Source organism: Leuciscus leuciscus, assembly GCF_965113295.1.
Source record: "Leuciscus leuciscus genome assembly, chromosome: 8".
NCBI lineage: Eukaryota > Metazoa > Chordata > Actinopteri > Cypriniformes > Leuciscidae > Leuciscus > Leuciscus leuciscus.
In genome coordinates, this window is record NC_138732.1 from 12,275,975 (window position 1) to 12,295,913 (window position 19,939).

General features: G+C 37.1%; 2 protein-coding genes across 7 annotated transcripts; both read left to right on the forward strand.

Moving 5' to 3' along the window:
- The first annotated feature begins 255 nt into the window (after positions 1–255).
- ndufc1 (NADH:ubiquinone oxidoreductase subunit C1) lies at positions 256–1,417 on the forward strand. The gene is made up of 4 exons (XM_082177898.1): positions 256–413; positions 870–973; positions 1,062–1,134; positions 1,320–1,417. The coding sequence occupies exons 1-3, from the start codon at positions 368–370 to the stop codon at positions 1,119–1,121; spliced, it is 210 nt and encodes a 69-aa protein (XP_082034024.1). The 5' UTR covers positions 256–367; the 3' UTR covers positions 1,122–1,134; positions 1,320–1,417.
- A 4,380-nt stretch (positions 1,418–5,797) lies between these two features.
- On the forward strand, positions 5,798–18,790 carry mgarpa (mitochondria localized glutamic acid rich protein a). 6 transcript variants are annotated; one of them, XM_082177382.1, is made up of 8 exons: positions 5,801–5,963; positions 9,472–9,572; positions 9,662–9,767; positions 10,475–10,492; positions 13,051–13,386; positions 15,187–16,500; positions 16,749–16,799; positions 17,370–18,790. In XM_082177382.1, exons 1-7 carry the CDS (start codon positions 5,882–5,884, stop codon positions 16,766–16,768), a joined length of 1,977 nt encoding a protein of 658 aa, XP_082033508.1. In that variant the 5' UTR covers positions 5,801–5,881; the 3' UTR covers positions 16,769–16,799; positions 17,370–18,790. The 6 variants fall into 6 exon arrangements, with proteins under 6 accessions (XP_082033507.1, XP_082033508.1, XP_082033509.1 ...); XM_082177383.1 differs by having other exon boundaries at positions 17,375–18,790; XM_082177380.1 differs by having other exon boundaries at positions 15,187–16,493; positions 17,375–18,790.
- Positions 18,791–19,939: the final 1,149 nt, after the last annotated feature.

Below are 19,939 nucleotides of genomic sequence, written 5' to 3' on the forward strand. Positions count from 1 at the left end.
ATCAATAATTATTTTTATTTAAAAATGTAATATTATTTGGGAAAATTTCACATACTCAAAAAGAAGTTGTCAGGGTCAAAGCCAAATGTCAGTTACAGAGAGGACTTAATATTTTTCATGAATATTTTTTAATCAGTGAATGGTTGTTGTGTTCACTCTGGCACATTTGTGTATACATTTGTATATTTTTGTAAACTGCTGTATACTTTGTTCCAAGGCAAGCACAAAACTCAGTATGGAGGTGAAATGAGTCTTTCATTGGCGATCGATTACTCTACGTGCCACTAGGTCATCCAGTCCTGGCTGCAGGAAAGGAAAGACAATCGAGCAAAGATCGAATTTTGTCTGGTAGAGAAACACCGTCAAAATGCTTCTCGGCCGGTTATTGTTGAGGACTTCAGCTGTCAATAAGAGTGAGTACGGCAATGCGAATTATATTTGGCGTACATTATAGTCCCAGTACATTTCCTTGGTAAATTTGTTCACTCGCCTTATCTTAGCAAAGGAGTATGGCCTGACCTTTCTTAGCTTAGCCAGGCTAGCAACACAGCAGCCAATGCATTAGTTACAACCATAGGGTTACAACTCATGTATGATATATATATATATATATATATATATATATATATATATATATATATATATATATATATATATACATACATATATGTGCACATTTATGATGTCCATATATATATATATATATATGCAGTCTAGTATGTCTTAATGATATTGGCTTTTTCAGGTGTTGGTGAATTACAAGCAAAGGACAAAGATTTGTTTTCAGATACTAAAACTGTCTTTAAAAAAAAAAATCTGACTGCATTAAATATAGATCGTTTTGATGATCGCTTTTCTCTCTTTTTCAGTGGTTAGCAGAAATGCTTATACAGCATCCAAACCTGACCCCTCCAAGCCAAACATGCTGAGAGTAGGACTGGCATTTGGAAGTACAGCTGTCTTGTGGGCACTGGTAACTCCATTTAAATGATCTCTCATACATGCACACAAACTTACACCTGTTTTTAAGTTTCTTAAACACCCTCTCTGTTCCCCACCAGCTGTTCAAGCAACACAGCACTGATGTGCATGAGTACAAAACAAGGAATGGGTTAGAGTAATTCACAAGGCTATGTAAGTAAAACCATTACCATTTCCTTATTCGGTGTGAGATTGGAAACCTTGTGAAACCAAAGCGGTAGTTTATATATAAAATATATAAATGTATATAATATAACATACCTGCTAATTGATCTGTATTTACATGAGATGATGCCATGCTAATGAAGTAATAGTCATTGTTTTTTTCCCCTGTTTAGGGCATCCCTCTGTGCTTCATGGATCTTCTGTTTTTCCTGTTTCGATGTTCCTCTGCTATTGATGTACAATAATGTTAAATAAAGATGTGTATATATAACTTGCCTCTAGTCACTCTCTCCTGGCTCCAGCGAACGTGAGTTGTAGAGATATAAATATTATATTAAATATATATGGCTTCCCTTTGTTTCCTTCAATTCAATGTAATGATGTGGTTTATAAGCCAAAAAAATTACAGAATCATTCTTGCAAATTGTCCCCTGGTTTCACAGACAAGGTTTAAGTCTAGTCCCAGTCTTTAATGCATGTTTTAACTGAAAGCAACTTGCATTGACATATCTTAAAATATTAAGATATATCTCAAGATGCACACCATTAATGTTTTTTTTTTTTCCTAAGGCACATTTATAAAAGGTACTTAAATGTCCTAATTGAACTAAGGTCTAATCCTGTCTTAATCTAAGCCCTGCCTATGAAACCAGACTTAAGTGTCCGAATTAGGGAAATGCCATTGTCAGTTGTTTAGAAAGCATGGGACTTTTGAAGACAACATTCAGTGTCATCAAACCAGTGATATCCCAAAATTAATTTTTTAAGATCGTGTGGAGTCAATTAGATTAATGTGGTCAGAAGAAGCAAGATGTCAGACACAAAACAGTAAGTATGTTAGGCGTGTAATCGTAAATCTTTTTTGCCAAGATCTCATTATAGTTTACTAATTAATAGGCCACAGAGCTTTGGACAGTGTCTTGTTTTATTACTCCGTAGTCAAGTCACCTTCATTTATATAGCGCTTTTAACAACATAGATTGTTTCAAAGCAGCTTTACAGTGATAATAGGAAATTAAGGTAACATTGGTTGTTTTGGCTTTACAGCAGCTCTAGAATAAAGTTATTGTCCAGCTAAAGTTAGTTTTGATTGATTCTCTTCAGTCACAACGATCATTAGTTATTAACTTAGGGGCTGCTAACACGACACCGTTCTAACAGAAAACCCTTAAGTTCTCTCTGCGCAAACTTTAAAAATGCAAACCTGTGAGAACACTGATGGCACGTGCACATGCGTATTACTTGTTTAGTCTATAGGTATGTGCGTTTGAATATATATGTGCGCAGGCGTCTAGTCCTTCTTTACAAACCAACCCTCAACAAAATATTTGTCTGGCCTTAAAATTTATAATACAGAATTTTTATCCTGTAGCCAAATGGATGTAGCCATGTGAACCGGAATTATCCCGACAATGTTTGAAGGGAAGGGAAGGAGGCCTTCACAGGGGAGAAACTAGTTGACACTTCAGGACTGCGTTGTTGTCGTGTCCAGGCGCAGGTCCTTCATCAGATCTGGATACAGCCTGGATCCGGCGCAGGTCCTTCATCAGATCTGGATACGGCCTGGATCCGGCAGACTGCACTAAACCTCGGGATAAACAGAGAGACAAATATTAGCATAGACGCCAACAAGTACATCAGGATTTATGGGAAGTGTTCCCGGTTCCGGCTAACCTAATCTATGCAGCCTAACATTGAATTATAGAAGTCTATAATGTGTTATGTGTATGCTAGGTCAAAGAGATGTGTTTTTAGTCTAGATTTGAACTGACAAAGTGTGTCTGCTTCCCGGCCAATGTTAGGAAGACTGTTCCAAAGTTTTGGTGCTAAATAGAAAAGGGATCTACCGCCAGCAGTCGAATTTGATATTCTAGGTATTATCAACTGGCCTGAATTTTGAGATCGCAATAAACTATAATGCGTTAAGAGCTCGCTCAAGTACTGGGGAACTAAACCATTTAGTGCTTTAAGTAATCAGCAATATTTTAAAATGTATACAATGTTTAATAGGGAGCCAATGCAGTGTTGACAGAACCGGGCTAATATGGTCATACTTCCTGGTTCTGGTAAGAACTCTAGCTGCTGCATTTTGGACCAACTGTAGTTTGTTTATTAAGCGTGCAGGGCAGCCACCCATAATAGCATTACAATAATCTAGCCTTGATGTCATGAATGCATGAACTAATTGTTCCGCGTTTGTCATTGAGAGCATATGACGTCATTTAGATATATTTTTAAGATGGAAAAATGCGGTTTTACAGATACTACGTGACTTTCAAATGAAATATTGGTATCAAAGAGCACACCCAGGTTCCTAACCGACGACGAAGACTTGACAGAGTAGCCATCAAGTGATAGACAGTATTCTAGGTTATTACGTGAGGACGTTTTTTGTCCAATAATTAGAATCTCTGTTTTTTTAGAATTAAGTAGTAGGAAATTACTAGTCATCCAGTTTTTTATATCAGCTATGCATTCCGTTAATTTTGTGAATTGGTAAATTTTGTCAGGGTGTGAAGAAATATAGAGCTGAGTATCACCAGCATAACAGTGAAAACTAATGCCATGCTTCCTAATGATATCTCGTAAGGGTAGCATGTACAGGGTGAACAGCAACGGTCCTAGTACTGAGCCTTGTGGTATATCATACTGAACTTTTGATCGATAAGACATCTCTTCATTTACTGCTACAAACTGATAATGGTCAGATAAGTATGATTTAAATCATGCTAATGCAATTCCACTAATGCCAACATAATTTTCGAGTCTATTCAAAAGAATGTTGTGTTCAGTAGTTTCAAATGCAGCACTAAATCGAGTAACAGAGTACAGCTTTTCAACACACAGCTAAGTACATTGTGTACTTATGGAGCCTTCACGTGCTATGGTAATTATGGTAAATACCAAAAGCCGTCGTGGAAAATGCACATGAACACCCCCTCATGTGGTATTTTCCACTGGGCAGCTCGTAGAATATTTTGATGCACGAGTTGCCGAGATGAGATAACCTTTGACCTTTTCAAAATGGCGGAGAGCAACGCAAGAGTCGTGAATTCTGTTAGCGGATAGTTTTTGTAGCCTATACAATGTTGTGTGTGTCATTAACAATTGTAATATAATCCGTTAACACTCAATTTTCAACTTCGCTGCAATTTCCTTGGTTCATATTTAATCATTTTATGTCATGTTTTATTTTTTTAAATTATTAATTATGTTTTAATCATCAGAAAGCACCACATTTACGGGGTTTTTTTGTTTTGTTTTTTTGTAAAGATAAACAAGATACTCTACTGACACAGACCTTGCGGGTACTACATTACGACAACAAAAGCACTTGAACACAACACACTGTAAATACCAGTTCACAAGTGGAAAATATAATCTTTTCCATAGCACGTGAAGGCAGCATAAGACATACTATTAAACAGAATAGTATAATAAACATTCTAAAGGAGCTAACCGATAGTACATTCTGGGAACAGTTTTCGGTTATAAAACCTTGAAAAAAAAACATTAGACAATGTATTGATTCTTAGGTTTTCACTTAAATCTCCATGTGAATGTTCTTGGAAGATAAGAATTGGGATGAAAATAAACAAAAACCATAAAGCCTACTAACTTAAAGGGATAGTTCACCCAAAAATGAAAATTACCCCATGATTTACTCACCCTCAAGCCATCCTAGGTGTATATAACATTCTTCTTTCAGATGAATACAATCAGAGTTATATAAAAAAAAATGTCCTGGCTCTTCCAAGCTTTATAATGTTTCTGTTTTAAGTCCATAAATGTGCATCCATCCATGATAAAAGTGCTCCACGCGGCTCCGGGGGGTTATTAAAGGCCTTCTGAAGCGAAGCGATGTGTTCGTGTAAGAAAAATATCCATATCCTTTATCGACTAAAAAACTAGTAACCGACATACGGCTGTACGCATCGATTTACGGTGGAAGAGTAACACTTGACCTGACGCACGACGCATTGACGAACATGGAAGTGCAGAGGATAGAGCAAAACAAAACACCAGTCACGTATTCGTTTTTTTATTCTAAAATGAGAATTTTTTAGAAGGAAATCTACATCCTATGTTATACATCGTCAAGTGTTACTCTTTTGGCAAAAGTCGAGTTGCGTAGACCGTCTGCCGGAAGCTAATTATTTTAGTCTTTTAGTTTTACTTTAGACTTTATTAACCCCCCCGGAGCCGTGTGGAGCACTTTTATCATGGATGGATGCACTTTTATGGACTTAAAACTGAAACCGGCCATAAATTCACTGCCATTATAAAGCTTAGAAGAGCCAGGACATTTTTTAATATAACTCAGATTGTTTTAATCTGAAAGAAGAATGTCATACAGTAAATCATGGGCTAATTAAAATTTTTGGGTGAACTATCCCTTTAAGGGGAGTTGTTCTGTGTTTGCTGGTACCGCGGGTGTCAGTCTGTGGAACTTAAATTCCAGTGATTTTGCGATTTTTTAAAAGAAATGTCTGTAACATAAATTAAGCCGACACGCATGTGGTTAAAAAGCATTTGAGTAAATACAGGTTACTTAATTTCTTTAAGGCCATCGTGCCAGTGAATCCAACAAGAGGGAGGATTCGATGAGCGTTTTCTCCTCCCCTCAAGTTCACTCCTCCCCCTCGAAGTATCTCCGCACTGTCACACAGTCATTCATTGCGCCTCCATTGGACTCTCACGCTGCTTTCCTCGCTTGGCAGTGGCAGTTTGGACCATGTTTGCGTGCAGAGCATCCTGGCAGAGGTGTGGACCTCTGGCACGACTGTCCATCAACCGTGCTCACCTCTGTAGAGATGGTGAGGACCGTCTTATCTGTCTCGTTAAGTTTTGTTTATATCTATTAGTCATATAATTTGCAGTGTATTTGTTGTGTTTTGGGCTTTCGCGATCTGCTAATTTTATTATTTCACGCATTTCGACTTTAGTTTACATTGAAAATGTGTTTGAGCTGTATGATTTAAGTCCATAAAAATGTATCATGATGTACAATTGTTTGGCCCGATGACATAGTTTGGTTAAGGGGACATGAAGGTCAGTCGGAACCTATTGGTACTTCACTTTTTTTTTTGTAATGGCTTTTGAGATAATTGTCAAGTTTTATTGCCAGTCAGAGGTTACACGCCTCCTCCTACTACTAACACATGTTCGCCGTGTCATTTGCAGGGAACACAATGTACATCGAAAACCGCAGCCTGGCACCAAGCACACAATAATCATGTAGCCATCTTGGGCACTGCAAATCTGCAGTAATATTCATATTGCACAGATTTATAATTCAAAATATACGAACTATCACTGCATTTTAAACGTTGTGAAAAGTTAGGTTAGTTGGACTCTTGAATATGATTCGAATAATGTCTGTCAAATTAATTCCGTCGTCACTTTAAATGGATTATGAAACACGAAATTGCGTAATAGGGAATCGGTTGAATTTTTATTTTTTGTTTTAAGTATTCATTCTCCGCTTGATTTTTGACCTTCAGTGTTCTAAGGGTGTTCTGTGTTTCACGTATAGATCACGTGGTTGTGTACGTGGTCGAGCCATAGACTCATGCACGCGGAGCTATGGAACTCAGTGGCTCTGTAGCCTATGGCAAGCCGGCCTAACAATAATTCAAAAAAATATTTGTATCCTACTAGTATCAATTCCTTCAGGCACTAGTATTATTTAGGTTTTTTGCGTTCCCCAGAGAGACGTTGCGTTTGTTTGCAAAGAACTCGGGGGAGAAACGCAAAACATTTAAGAGAGAACACAAAAGCATTGACTTATTATTTTCTACCATTCAATTTTTTTCCCCTCCTCAATGTCCCTTTAGGGGCTTTGTACATTTTTGAGTGAAAATAGTTTTCAAGTCTTTTTCAGTGTAGATACTAGTACCTATTAAATATATACTAGTATTACTAATTTATTAGATACTTATTTCAGTAGTGACTAAACCGTTTCATTGTTACTAGTAATACTAGTACACACATTTTTGCCATTGACTTCTATGGAGATCTATCATTCAGATATCAGCTATGTATTCCAATTGTGACTAGTACGTATTAGATACTACTTCATCAAGTAGAATTTTTATTTGCTGGCGCTGGTATGCTTTTCCGAATTAATGATTGCCTCAGGGTTCAGTGTTTTCTACTTTTTTTTTGGTCACCCAAACCCCTATGTTAGTCTTTTAAACATTTATGCTTTTATTATTGTATTGAATTTAGCACTTGCATTTTAAACTCACAGACCCCCCACTTTATGTACTCCAGGAGGGCTCATAGACCCCTGTTGGGAAACCCTAGTTGTTTAAATAAACAAGCAGACATTCTTAAAGCAAGACAGTTGTCTGCCCTTGTTGTTGCTTGACTGTATTAGATGAATCAATGTATGTGAAAATCTAGGTTAGGATGTTTGTAATGCAGTTAATAAGAATATTACATCATGAAAATCTGTTGAAAAAAGCAACATAAGCATAGATTGAATCAGAGTGTCTGTCCTACCCACTAAATATCTCCTCAAATAGCCATTAACGGCTGGACGGTAGGCCTACACTTGTCAGACACCACTTGCTTAAAGCCTTTCATTTTAATTCTTGTCCGCTTAACCGTTCCAGTATCAAGCTGTGATTAATCTTTTTTGGAAGGTGATTTGCAGGATAGATGTTTTAAGAAAACAGGTCATGCTTTCAACTAACATTAAGTTGAGTAAATGATGATTGTATTGTAAATGGAGAACTATCATTTTAATATAGCAGGCCTATTGTTAAAATAAAAATAGTATTGGACACTCACATTCAGAATAAAATATTGTGACTTTCTGCAAACAGGGCATTTCTAGTAGCATCTGTAACTGAAAGCCTTTTGTTTTGTTTTGTTTGATACTGCATCCGATTCCACACCACTAGGTGTCAATATAAGACTGAGACGACCATATTGTGAAAATCTTTATTGTGTGAAATACATGTTTGTTTAAATTCAGTAGTTGTGTCTTATTTGCTGTTGTTAAATTGTTTTATGTAAATATAGGTATTATATTGGCCATTGGCAACCTAGATATTAGGCCTAATCAACATCTTACATTGAAAAACTCAAGTTGGTTCCCAGTGGTCTAACTAAGCATGTCTCACTTTCTGTTTGCTTCACCCTTTGACTCCTAGGAAAGATTAACAGATTAGTTGGTATAAATAACACGGAGGTGTCTAGAACCCATTTACTCTAGCTGGGCACAAGTGACTGGATTATCTTAATGAGAATATTGAAGAGACTCCTGAAAAAAGCCTCCTCTACCATCTCAGAAGGATCTTTGTGTTTCAACCATCATGATTGTTCTGCACTGATGGTTTTCTAAATCTAAGTTGCTCCCTGACCTCGAACTTTTTTAGGACAAGGAACTGTCTGTACTAAGATAGTCATTTAATTAGATAATTGTTTAATAACCAAATATATATGTAAGAAAATAGACAAATAATGCATAATTCTCTTTGTACATTTAGAAAAATCGTTGACCAATACATATGTTATATAAACGGTTGGAGATAAACTTCTATATAGAGAGTTACTGAATTTTAAAGCCATGGAAATGCAATAAAACAATGGCTGCGTCCGAAATCGCATACTCTCTTAAGTAGGCGCTTATTTTGAATAATTACTTTACGACCGCTAAAAAAGTATGTTCTATATAGTATGAATGTAATCTGGACTTATATTCGCCATGTTGTCATTATCATGTGACCTATCAGCGTCAGTTATCACTGCCATTCACAAATCCTCTCCTGTGGCCTCATGGGATAGTAAAGTGTCATATGCACACTTCAGAATCTCATCGGAAGAAGTGGGTCATCCGGGTACTTTTTGCCTACTCTTTTATGAGTACTGTGAATTTGGACATACTACTTTTGTCACATACTGTTTTTCGCCAATTATATATATAGTAAGGAAGTATGCGATTTCTGATGCATTTAATGTTTAAAAATCCAGATGAATGCTGACAGGCATATTTATAGGTACCTAAAACCATTGACAGGAATCCAATCAGGCAGTGACCTACTGTGCAGGAAGCAGCTCAGGACCTCCATATTATGGAGGTCAATCTCTGTGCCAGGCACTTTAACTAAAACATTAACTCTTAAATACAAATAACATTTTAGTTGTATTAGCCTGCACTATTAAAACTCTATTAGAGAGAGAGAGAGAGTTAGAGAAATGTGGCCGACAAATGCGACCTGCGGAGGACACAGCTGTCGAAATGAGACCGTAATCATTGCCTAAACTGATATGTTGATCCAAAATGGTTCCCTTACTCCTCTGTTCTCTATGCAGTGGTTCCACGGAGGCTCATGTCATCAGGTCCTGGTGGCGCCGGCGATAATTTACTGTACGCCGTCCTCTGTGGTGGAGCCTTCGCCGGTTCCTTGGCATATGTAAGTATGGTTAAAGCTCAAACCATTGATATAGATTGATGTCAGATCATAAATTTGTTGAATTAATATCTTTTTGAATTCTATGATAGGTTTACAAAACAGTTGTAACAGACAAAGAACGCTTTGCTGACCGTGTTTCTGAAATTAACACTCGTCCCAAGTCTGAGTGGAAACCCAAACCATGGCCGCCCAAGAGTAAGTTTGGTTTTTGTTTTCACAGTGTCAGTTCTGCTTTCAGCATTGTAACTTCAGCCAATGTCACTTTTAGTATTCAGATGAGTAGTTTTAAATCTAGGGTGCATGAATGGAAATGAAAACTGGTTGTATAGCCTTCTTGTGTCTGTGAAGTTTATAGTGAAATGTGAAGGTGAAAGATACAGGCATAAGGTAACAGATAATCTTTGGCATTTTGTTGCAGATATTAATGCTTTTCACACATCACTGATAGTAACCCTAAAAGTTTCATTCTCAGTGGCATCAGGATTGCTGATCTTAATTGTCAGCTTATTTACTGCACGTATCCACAAGATCTACCGCAGATGCCAATAAATAATCCATTGATGCCCTTCCAACACTTAATTACAACCACAACAAAAGACATGTTGCCCTCTTAGTACACATTTCAGTCTTGCCAAAACCACTTCTACCACATTGAATAATTGTATCATATCCAAGCTTCTCTAACACTCCTGCATCTGAGCCAAAGCACTATTAAACAGTCTTATCTAAATGACAGCAGCAATAAAACACTCTCTCTCATTCAAGTATTTTAAATAAGAGGACATAATGTGTTATGCGGTCTAATGAGTTAGTGACTGTTGACAGAGAGCTTTATACAGCAGCTTCAGGGTTCAGATTTCAGATTAAAATGTAACATTTCATGTTTTTGTTGTTCTTTTTAGGTGGGGAGAATGGTGATGGTGAGTTTATATGTGATCTTTTTTTTTTGTCATAATCTCTACATGATGTACCATAATAAATAACTTTGATATTTAAATTAACTTAAATGTCTATGTAACACATCTGTTTGTCTTAAAACCAGTGGGATCCATTTAGTATCTTTTGCTAAAACCAACTTGTGCTTTAACTTGCATGGTCTGAACTGATGCATAACAAGTATGTTTGGGAGTCATTTATGAGTAATCTGGAAATGTATTATAGCCTTGGTTTCTGAGGGTCAGACTCAGAGGGTAATTAAATTATGTCGCCCCCTAGCGCCCTCGTCTCCTCCCGTTAAATCGATCCTGATATCTTATTGGCTGATAGCTGCAAAACACTGAACAAAGATTATATTCTTGGCACGTAGATTATGACCTGATCTGATTAATATTTGCTCTATGCCAAGTAGGATCAACTTAATTTTCAAGTTTTACAAATGCCCTATAATGGCACTACAATGGGCAGATATGGGTAGATTATCTCATAGCTAAACTGCAGAAAAAGCCTAGAACCTCATTAGTTCAACAAACTTCAAATAGAAAACCAGAAAAGTGAATTAAAAAGGCAGAGGAAGCCTTATTTATTGGTTTTGATGAAGTGCTGCATATTTTTTCTTGGTGTCGTTGAGATTGGATTGAGTTGTTGTTCTCATGTCCTACCCTTCTAACCCACCTGATCCCCTGATCCTATTTGTCAGAAAGCCTGTTAATCAGAACTGGGTATCGTTCTCTTTGACACTGTGTCACTCTCCTCTTGAATAAACCATTTATATGATCCGTCTGCACCCCTGTGCACTCCCATTCTCTCTCACGACCCTCTTTCCCTACTTATTTACCTGTGATCCTCTATTACTCACTGCAGTCCAGTCTAGAAAGACTTGCCAGCCAATAGCACTAAGCACAGTGGTCTTCTGCTACTGTGGTCACATACACATACTACAGTCTTTCAAAAGCCAAAACAGAACTATGAAATCATGATATTGAACAACGAACTCAGAACTCTTAACTAATCTCTTTCCTTACTTTCCTAACTGTGTCTTTGTTCTGACTCTTTCCAGAGTAAACTAATTTGGACAGTCGGGGCTGGGCACCTATAGTCTTCAGTCAGGACTTTTTGGATGATTCTCTCCTGAGTTTTTGTCATTATGAGTCCTGCTATTTATCTTTTTAAGTTCCTCTTCATTCCATTGACTTAGAAACCCTTATTTAAAATGTTTATTGTGGTGTAATACTGTAGAAATTGGTGAAAGACATGTAAAAGAAAGCTTCCCTCTGTGGGTTAACTTATTAAACACGCACAACAAAGCCCTTTGGTTGTCATTCTGTGTTGCTGGAATTCCCAGAGTTGCTGGTACTGCTAGCTTTGAAGAGATGGTAAGGCTCAGCCATCTTTGTATTCCTTCTCCTCACTCGTCCTCCTAGCCCCTTTCTCCTTATTTTTTTCTGTTCAATTTCTCTTTACACCCTCCCTCCTCATTCTTGGGTTTTGCATGCTGCCTTCAGTGATTATGTTGTGAGTGATTTTGACAACGCTGGATTTATATTCCTTGTATACCCTTCTGATGAGGTATTTCCAGGTTGGTAAGATGGATGTTGTGCGCGTGAGAAAGGCATGGTGACAAAGTAAATGTTCTTAGCTATGCAAATGTTCCTAGGAAATTAGCATAAATTAAATTCAGTTAAATTAATACTACAATGACATACTTTATTTACATTATTTACATCATTATTATTTTTATAGTGAAATCATTATTTAAATAATAAAAACAATTCTCACGTTACTAAAAATTATTCATATTAACTTTTCTTTGAATAATTGGTTGCAATTAGTATAATTCTCATCACATATTTTTCATTTAGTAATATATGGAAGTCATCATAGATATTGCGTATTATAGTACCACCTTACAAAAACTGTCAATAAATGTCCAGGTATTAATGTCTAGGTATTGCTATTTTTGCAAGCTCTATTACTTCTCTATATTTATAAATGAAAAATCTGTATTGAAAATTGTGCTAATTGCAACTAATTACCTAAGGAAAATGTTATTAATTTTTTTTAGTAATGTAAGAGAATTTTTATTTAATATTTAAATAATGATTTATTATATAAATAATAAATTGAGGAAAAAATGCAATTATCTAATTTGTAAAAACAGTAGTATTAATTGAAATTAATTTATTTAATGTATCATTTTTTTTATATAGATTAAGAAAAAATCATTGTGTCTGGACAGGAAGATTTGAATTACTCTACCGTAATGATAAATACAAACATAAAAAATTATCTTATTTTCTTGAGATTTTGTTTGCAAAATATTCTTAATTGTCATAAAAAAAAAAGTAAAACAATCTCAATAGTCTTAAAATAGGTTTAATTTTCTTTAGGCAAAATATAATTTCATATCCTTTTATTTTTATTTTGGGGATAAATGTGACCTGGTCATTTCTATGTGAGATTCAAAATGAACTAGAAGAATGCTAAAAGAAATGGAAACGTAGCTTGATGCTTAATTTTTCCTTCTTTGTTGTCTGTTTAGAAGAAGCTGGTGCAGAGGAAGGAGAGGTGGCAGAAAGCGTAGAGAGCGAAGCCGAGGAGGATGTAGCTGCTGAAGCTCCTGAGGTCTTGCTGGAAACAGCCAAGGCCACTGGGGAGGAGACGGGAACCCTTGAGACCGTTGTGGAAGAGGTTGCCGAGATGGTCGCAGAGACTGCAGAGGTGGTTGCTGAGGTGGCGGGGGTTGTTGTTGAGACGGCAGAGGAGGTGGCAGCGGTGGCAGAGGAAGTGCAGAAGGTTGCAGAGGAAGTAGAGGCAGCAGCTGAGGCTGTTGTTACTCCGGTCATCCAAGCTGAAGAGACGGTGGCAGAGAGCAACGGTACGCCAGAAGCCTCCCAAGAGGAGGCAGTAGCTGAGGCTACTAGTACAGAGGCCTGAATGGCTCATGGGTACTCAAACACTCACCTACACACACAAGAAACAGAAGATTTAATTGTCCTATATAGCAAAAATGGTCCCTGTCTCACTTAATCTGAACATGTCATCCTTAAATCTCAAGAAAGAACAAAACATGACACTTGAACAATTTTAGAGACTTTTATTGCAGACCTGCAGGTCTCTCTATCTATCCTCAGTTTTCCTCCCTTCCAATTAGATTCTTTAGTCATTAACTGAAGTTGTAAGGAGCTCAGTGACATTAACTGAATGATAGTGCATGTGATTGACTGTATAGTCCTCATCGTACTGTACTTCCTCTGTTTCCATTGGCGAGTTAAAGAACAGGATTTGATCCTTGCGGTGCAATAATGTAATCCCACTAAACAGCTCACAGCTGATTGTGTATATTTTCATTATATTCCTGGAGTTTGCTGGAATATTTAAATTATATTAATGAACTTATATAATGATATCTGTTGAAACCACTGTGAGAATCCAAAGTTGCTGCTTTTTGTTACATCTGTGACCAAACATTCCAGTGGACACACTTTAGACTATCTACTCTGTTCTTGTTTCTTACACTCAGTTTCACTCTTTGTCTTCTCAACCTCTAAAAATCTGAGCCAGCCTCCTGTCACTTTTAACATCTATCCTGCCTTACCTCTTCTTTGAGGCACAACTGCACGCAAAGACACAGAAAAGCTGCAAATGTACTGCTGTATGTTGTTATTTGTTCTGTAATAATAACTTTAACAGTGCAGTTATTGATCTTTGGATTTGTCCAAACATGTGCTTCTCTGCCAGATATCACTTAGTTGGTACACGCCAGTTAATATTGTGAAATCTGTGAGTCTTTTGCTCCCTAGCAACTAGGCCAGCTGTGTTTCTGTATTAGTTTTCCCTTTATATTCCTCTGTATGACTGATCTGACAAGGAACCTAGTAACTTACCAAGGAGCTCAAGTATGTATGTGATTCAATGAAATTGCTCGTTTTCTTGGAAAAAATGCATTCGTGTAATAAAAATGAATAAGGGATTTTGAAGCTATTTAATAAAATTATGGATAAATATAAAAAAATATATTCTCTGTGTTTAATTTTTTTCTGAAAACTCCATTTACAAACTGAAATATTACACGTTAAACATTGGCAAGTTCATCCTCTATTTCAAAAGTAATGTTTTAAAAAGCTGAATTTAGTGTAAAGATCATTGGTGTCCTGATGCTGTACATTGTAGTCTATGATATCATCCCTAAATTCAAAAATCCATCACAAAATTTTTGAAGTTTCATATCTTCATTTTTTTGGTGATCAAACTTGTGGTGTGTCCTTTTCTAGGTGATATTTGGCAGTAAAGCCTCTTCATGTACTGCATGTTTTGAATAATGGGGAAACTCCTGTTTACACTCATGATTCTTGTTGAAAATCTCTTACATTCTGTGAAATATACACACCATAGATCATATATTAATGTACTTGATCGTACAGATCCGTGCTGTTAGATCTATCTCTACTGTAGTGAGGATGAACCTCTGCACTCTACTTTTAGTAGTCTCACTTCTATCTTTCCCATTGTGTCTGCATCTAGATCCATCTGTTGTTTTAAACTACACACAATGCAATATAATTATTTATAAGAAATCATTTTTAAACTAAATCTTTTAAATAATTATTTTGTCACCTCAAACATCTGATGTCTGTTTTTTTGTATGATTATTGGATGGCTTGATTGTGTCTTGCAGTGGCTCCGTCAGAGTCGGTCAGCCCAGTAGATGCAGAAACAGTAGAGCTGGCGGCTGCTTCTGTGGTCGATGTTCTTCCTGTGGTGTCTGGAGCTGTAGAAGACGTACCAGTTGAAGCTGTACCAGAGAAGCCCACTGAGGTGCCTTCAACAGATAATGTGGAAAGTGAACCAAAAACAGAGCTGGCATCCGTTGCTCCGGTGATGGAAGAGGAACCAGTGTCTCTAGTAGCAGAAGAGGCACCAGATGCTGCTGTAGCAGAGGAAGTGTCTGTTGCTCCAGTGACAGAAGAAGCACCAGTTTCCCCAGTTGTAGAGGAGCCACCTGTTATTGCAGTGGTTGAAGAGGCTCCAGCAGCAGAGGAGACACCAGTTGATTCACCAGTAGCAGAAGTATTTGTCGCTCCAGTGGTAGAAGAAGCACCAGTTTCCCCAGTTGTAGAGGAGCCACCAGTTACTGCAGTGATTGAAGAGGCTCCAGCAGCAGAGGAGACACCAGTTGATTCACCAGTAGCAGAAGTATTTGTTGCTCCAGTGGAAGAAGCACCAGTTTCCCCAGTTGTAGAGGAGCCACCTGTTACTGCTGTGGTAGAAGAGGCTCCAGCAGCAGAGGAGACACCAGTTGATTTACCAGTAGCAGAAGTATGTGTTGCTCCAGTGGTAGAAGAAGCACCAGTTTCCCCAGTTGTAGAGGAGCCACCGGTTACTGCAGTGATTGAAGAGGCTCCAGCAGCAGAGGAGACACCAGTTGATTCACCAGTATCCTCAGAAGAGGCATCTGATGTCCCTGTGATGGAAGAGGAAGTACTGGTTGACCCAGTGACAGAAGAGGCACCAGTTGAACCGGTACCAGAGATGCATGTAGCACCTGTTCCAGAAGAGGTGCCAGTTTTCTTGGTAACTGAAGAACCTGAGGAAACACCTGCAGCCACAGTAGCAGAAGAGGTCGTCCTAGAAGCACAAGAAGGTGAGGAAGTGAAGGCAGCAGCATGTTCAGAGGTGATTGCAGAAAGTGCAGTTGTGGAGATTTCAGTACGTGTGGTTGAGGAAGAAGCAGCAAGTCCGGTTGTGGATGTTACAGAAAGAGTGGCTGAACCAGATGTTGTGAGCACAGTGGTGGCAGAGGAGGTTTCTCCAGCTGAAAGATCAAGTGCACCTGATGCTTTGGAAGACCCCAAACGAGACTTCATAGTGGTTGTCTTGGAGGGAGGTCCCAAAACAGAAAAGAAGCCCCTGGTGCTTGGTGTGTCCCCCATGACTGGCAGAATCATCCCAGCCCCTGATGATGACGAAGAGCCATCGGGCCAGGTAACAGGTAATCTGGTTTAACAATGCAATGCTGAGTTAACTAGTTAGCTAAATCATGATGATAGCAAAAATGTAGTTTAACCAAAACTTGACCTGAAACAAGCTGAATAGTGATTCAAAATCGAAAGTGGTGAATACAAAGTTTTTTTATATAGTATTTGAAGACATCCAAGACATGTATTTTATGAATGCTCATGATACACCTTGTAACCTCCTTTTTATGATCTAAATGTTACTCTTTTATTTCATTCATAGGGCAAGCGCCATTTGCTTAAAGTGCAGATGTATTAGCAGCAACTAAAAAAGGTAACGTATTGTGGAAATCTTTTTTTTTTATACTTTCTGTGTGTGTTCAAATGTTTGGGTCAGTAAGAGTTTTTTTTATAGATATCCAATTTATTCAGCAAGAATGCATTACAAGTGATCAAAAGTGACACCTTCACATTGTTACAAGAACATTTTTAATTCAAACAAGTGCTAAAATTGTGAACTTTCTAGTAAACAAAAAAAAATCTTAAATAAAATGAATCAGTATTAAAAAAAAAACCATTAAGCAGCACAATTGTTTTCAACATTGATAATACGAAGAAATGTTTCTTGAGCACCAAATTAGCATATTGGTATGATTTCTGAAGGATCACGTGACACTGAAGATTAGAATAAATTCAGATTTGCCATCACAGAAATAAATTACATTTTATTAAATATATTGAAATGGAAGACAGTTATTTTAAACTGTAACAATATTATGGTTCTTACTGTGTTTTTGATCAAATAAAAAGACGTATCTTTTTAAGATCTTTTTCCAATCCCAAGATTTTGAATGATGGTGTACATTGACATGACAATTTTTGGTTTCTTTTGTCTTTTTCTCAGTTTAGTAGAGTCAGATGTCCTGGGATAGTAAACCAGTTCCCTGATAAAGAATTAGTGATGTGCCTTCCCACTTCCCTATTGCCTGCGTCCACATTGACCCCACCAACAATTTGACCCTCTGGATTTCAGTAATCCTAACACCGGACCCAGAATGCTGTTACCTTCCCACTCTGCTCTAAGTACACCTCTCTTTCCACTGAAACATGGTTACTTCATGTGAACATTCACTCCTCTCTGATATGAGAGATACAGGTTTCTTGACAATTATAATATGCATTAAATGCTGTGACCAATCTTTTTAGCCTTTATAAATGGAACTCTACTCTTTTTGAGTGTCAACTGCACATTTGAGCCTATACTATAGTTAACCCTACCTCAAACCTCACGTTAGTATGAATTGCAGTGTTACTATACCAGCAAGGCTACAGATTTACCACAAACACTGCCATACCTGCATGCTGGCCACCAGTTTTCTGGTTAAACTTCAGGTTGTCCTCTATCTTCAATCTATGCTATTTTTCCATTTGCATTATTTATGAACTTACACTAAATTTGATTTGTACCTTTCTACCTCAGCTTAAAATGACAGTGTTCTTTTTACACATTTCCAGTAACCAGTATTCGTAACCAGCTTGCATTTACAATGTGACATGACTAGGTCCGAAAACAACTGACAAACGGATTGCATTTCTCAAAATAATCCATAAAATATTATGCCATGCCAAGTCAGAATTCCATAATTAATTTCTAAAGGCCAAAAGGCAAATCACACTGCTGCATCCTTTGTCTTTGTTTTCCTCTTCTCTCTTAGTTTGTTGTATTGATCCATCAGAGTTAGTCAGTCAGTCATCATCATCATCATCATTAAACCAGTGATTATAAAACATGTTGCTTGACAAGTGCATAATAAAGTTATTTCCTATTTCCTTGTTGTGTCAAAAGCAATGTCCCCAAACCTGTTACGCCAAAGTTACACTTTCTATGATACCTTCAGTATCATATTTGATTCTCATTTGATTTGATTAGATGCTAATCTCCTCTCATTCAAATTTTAGACTGATAGATAGACGTACTAAATTGATCCACAAGGGAAATTAAGGTCAGATAAATACACGAAAAGATACTTAACAATTGCCCTAACAGTTTTGTCTTTTATTTCTTTACATGTTTGAAAAGGGACCTTGAGTATTATGAGTAACATTACAACTTAATAATGTGAATGTGAGGGAATAATGTGAAGTATGTTTCCGTATCATAAAGGGTGTGTTCACAGGTTCTTTTGTCTTTGTTTTAAGGGTTAGGGATGTAATATTCTTGTGCCGTTTTGAGTTTTCACTTTCACTGTAGGCCCTAAACTGGGGTTTTTAAACTGTGAATGTACTGTTCCTGTATATCAAAGAAAAATAAAGGGTTAAAACACATTTTAGTGTGATTGTGTGTGACTAAGATTAAGAGTATCAGATTTGATTATCAGGCACTGTACAGTTCTGTTAATATGTTGGATCTGAGAAAGACCCAATTTTGGTAAGTTCAGGACAAGGATCGTCAAGGACAGTGATACGAATTTGTATAAGGTTACAACAGCAGTGATTGCTTTTCCAATAACAATAACATATATTTTGAAGGTATCAAAGCCACAATGTAAGGCTGTGCTGCATTGTTTGAAATATAATTAGTATGGAAGTAAAATAATGACAAATGTTTTTGAAGCAAAAAAGCTTGTTGAATTGCACTACTTGGAAAAAAGATGCCTTGCATTAACCCTGCATGCATTTTAATGTATTGTATTTTTAGGGCTTGCATTTTTATGGGCTGAAATTCAACATGGTTGTATATTTAAGCTGTGAATATTTCAATTCAAAACATTTCACACGTTTTCATTAATACAAATTCAATTATCCATATTCACCTTTCAGATTTTACTTCCAAAATATTAATTTAGTTTAAAAATATTTCGACAGGCAATTTTTTGGTCCATTTTATTTCGCTTTACAAATTCGCTTCCACAAATTCAGTGGTTCGAATTCAACTGAAAATTCAACATTTGACTTCCTGGAACGGAATTTCAGCAGATTACCATAATTGCGTACGGTACTGTACCGTACCATACCGCTCGGTGGAAACGAGTCATAAAAATGCGAATATAGAATATCCAGTGTCAAGCCAACTTTATGCCAGTATTTCACTGGGAATCGCTCAGCATTAAACTTTGCGCGTTACGTTCATATTTTCCGTAAGCGGACAAAAGGGTCCGCTTACCTGTTCCAATATCTAGTATAGCCTACATCCCCACTGGTGAGGTCAACTAACAGTTTTGGAGATTATCAATCGACAATCTACTGATATTCCTGCCGTTCCCGGATGTGAAATGTTGAATTTTCTGTCGAATTTGAACCACTGAATTTGTGGAAGCGAATTTGTAAAGCGAAATAAAATGGACCGAAAATTGCCTGTCGAATATTATAGGTTGTATTTTTAAACAGGATGAATATTTTGGAAGTGAAAACTGAATATGGATTATTGAATTTGTATTAATGAAAACGTGTGAAATGTTTTGAATTTAGATAATC

Bases quoted from the DNA above. Each gene is read 5' to 3' on its own strand.
- ndufc1 (XM_082177898.1), top strand. From the start codon at position 368: ATGCTTCTCGGCCGGTTATTGTTGAGGACTTCAGCTGTCAATAAGA. The intron at 414-869 runs GTGAGTACGGCA...TCTCTTTTTCAG, and splicing joins GACTTCAGCTGTCAATAAGA to TGGTTAGCAGAAATGCTTAT. The intron at 974-1,061 runs GTAACTCCATTT...GTTCCCCACCAG, and splicing joins CAGCTGTCTTGTGGGCACTG to CTGTTCAAGCAACACAGCAC.
- mgarpa (XM_082177381.1), top strand. From the start codon at position 5,882: ATGTTTGCGTGCAGAGCATCCTGGCAGAGGTGTGGACCTCTGGCACGA. The intron at 9,573-9,661 runs GTAAGTATGGTT...ATTCTATGATAG, and splicing joins TCGCCGGTTCCTTGGCATAT to GTTTACAAAACAGTTGTAAC. The intron at 16,494-16,748 runs GTAACAGGTAAT...TTTCATTCATAG, and splicing joins ACGAAGAGCCATCGGGCCAG to GGCAAGCGCCATTTGCTTAA.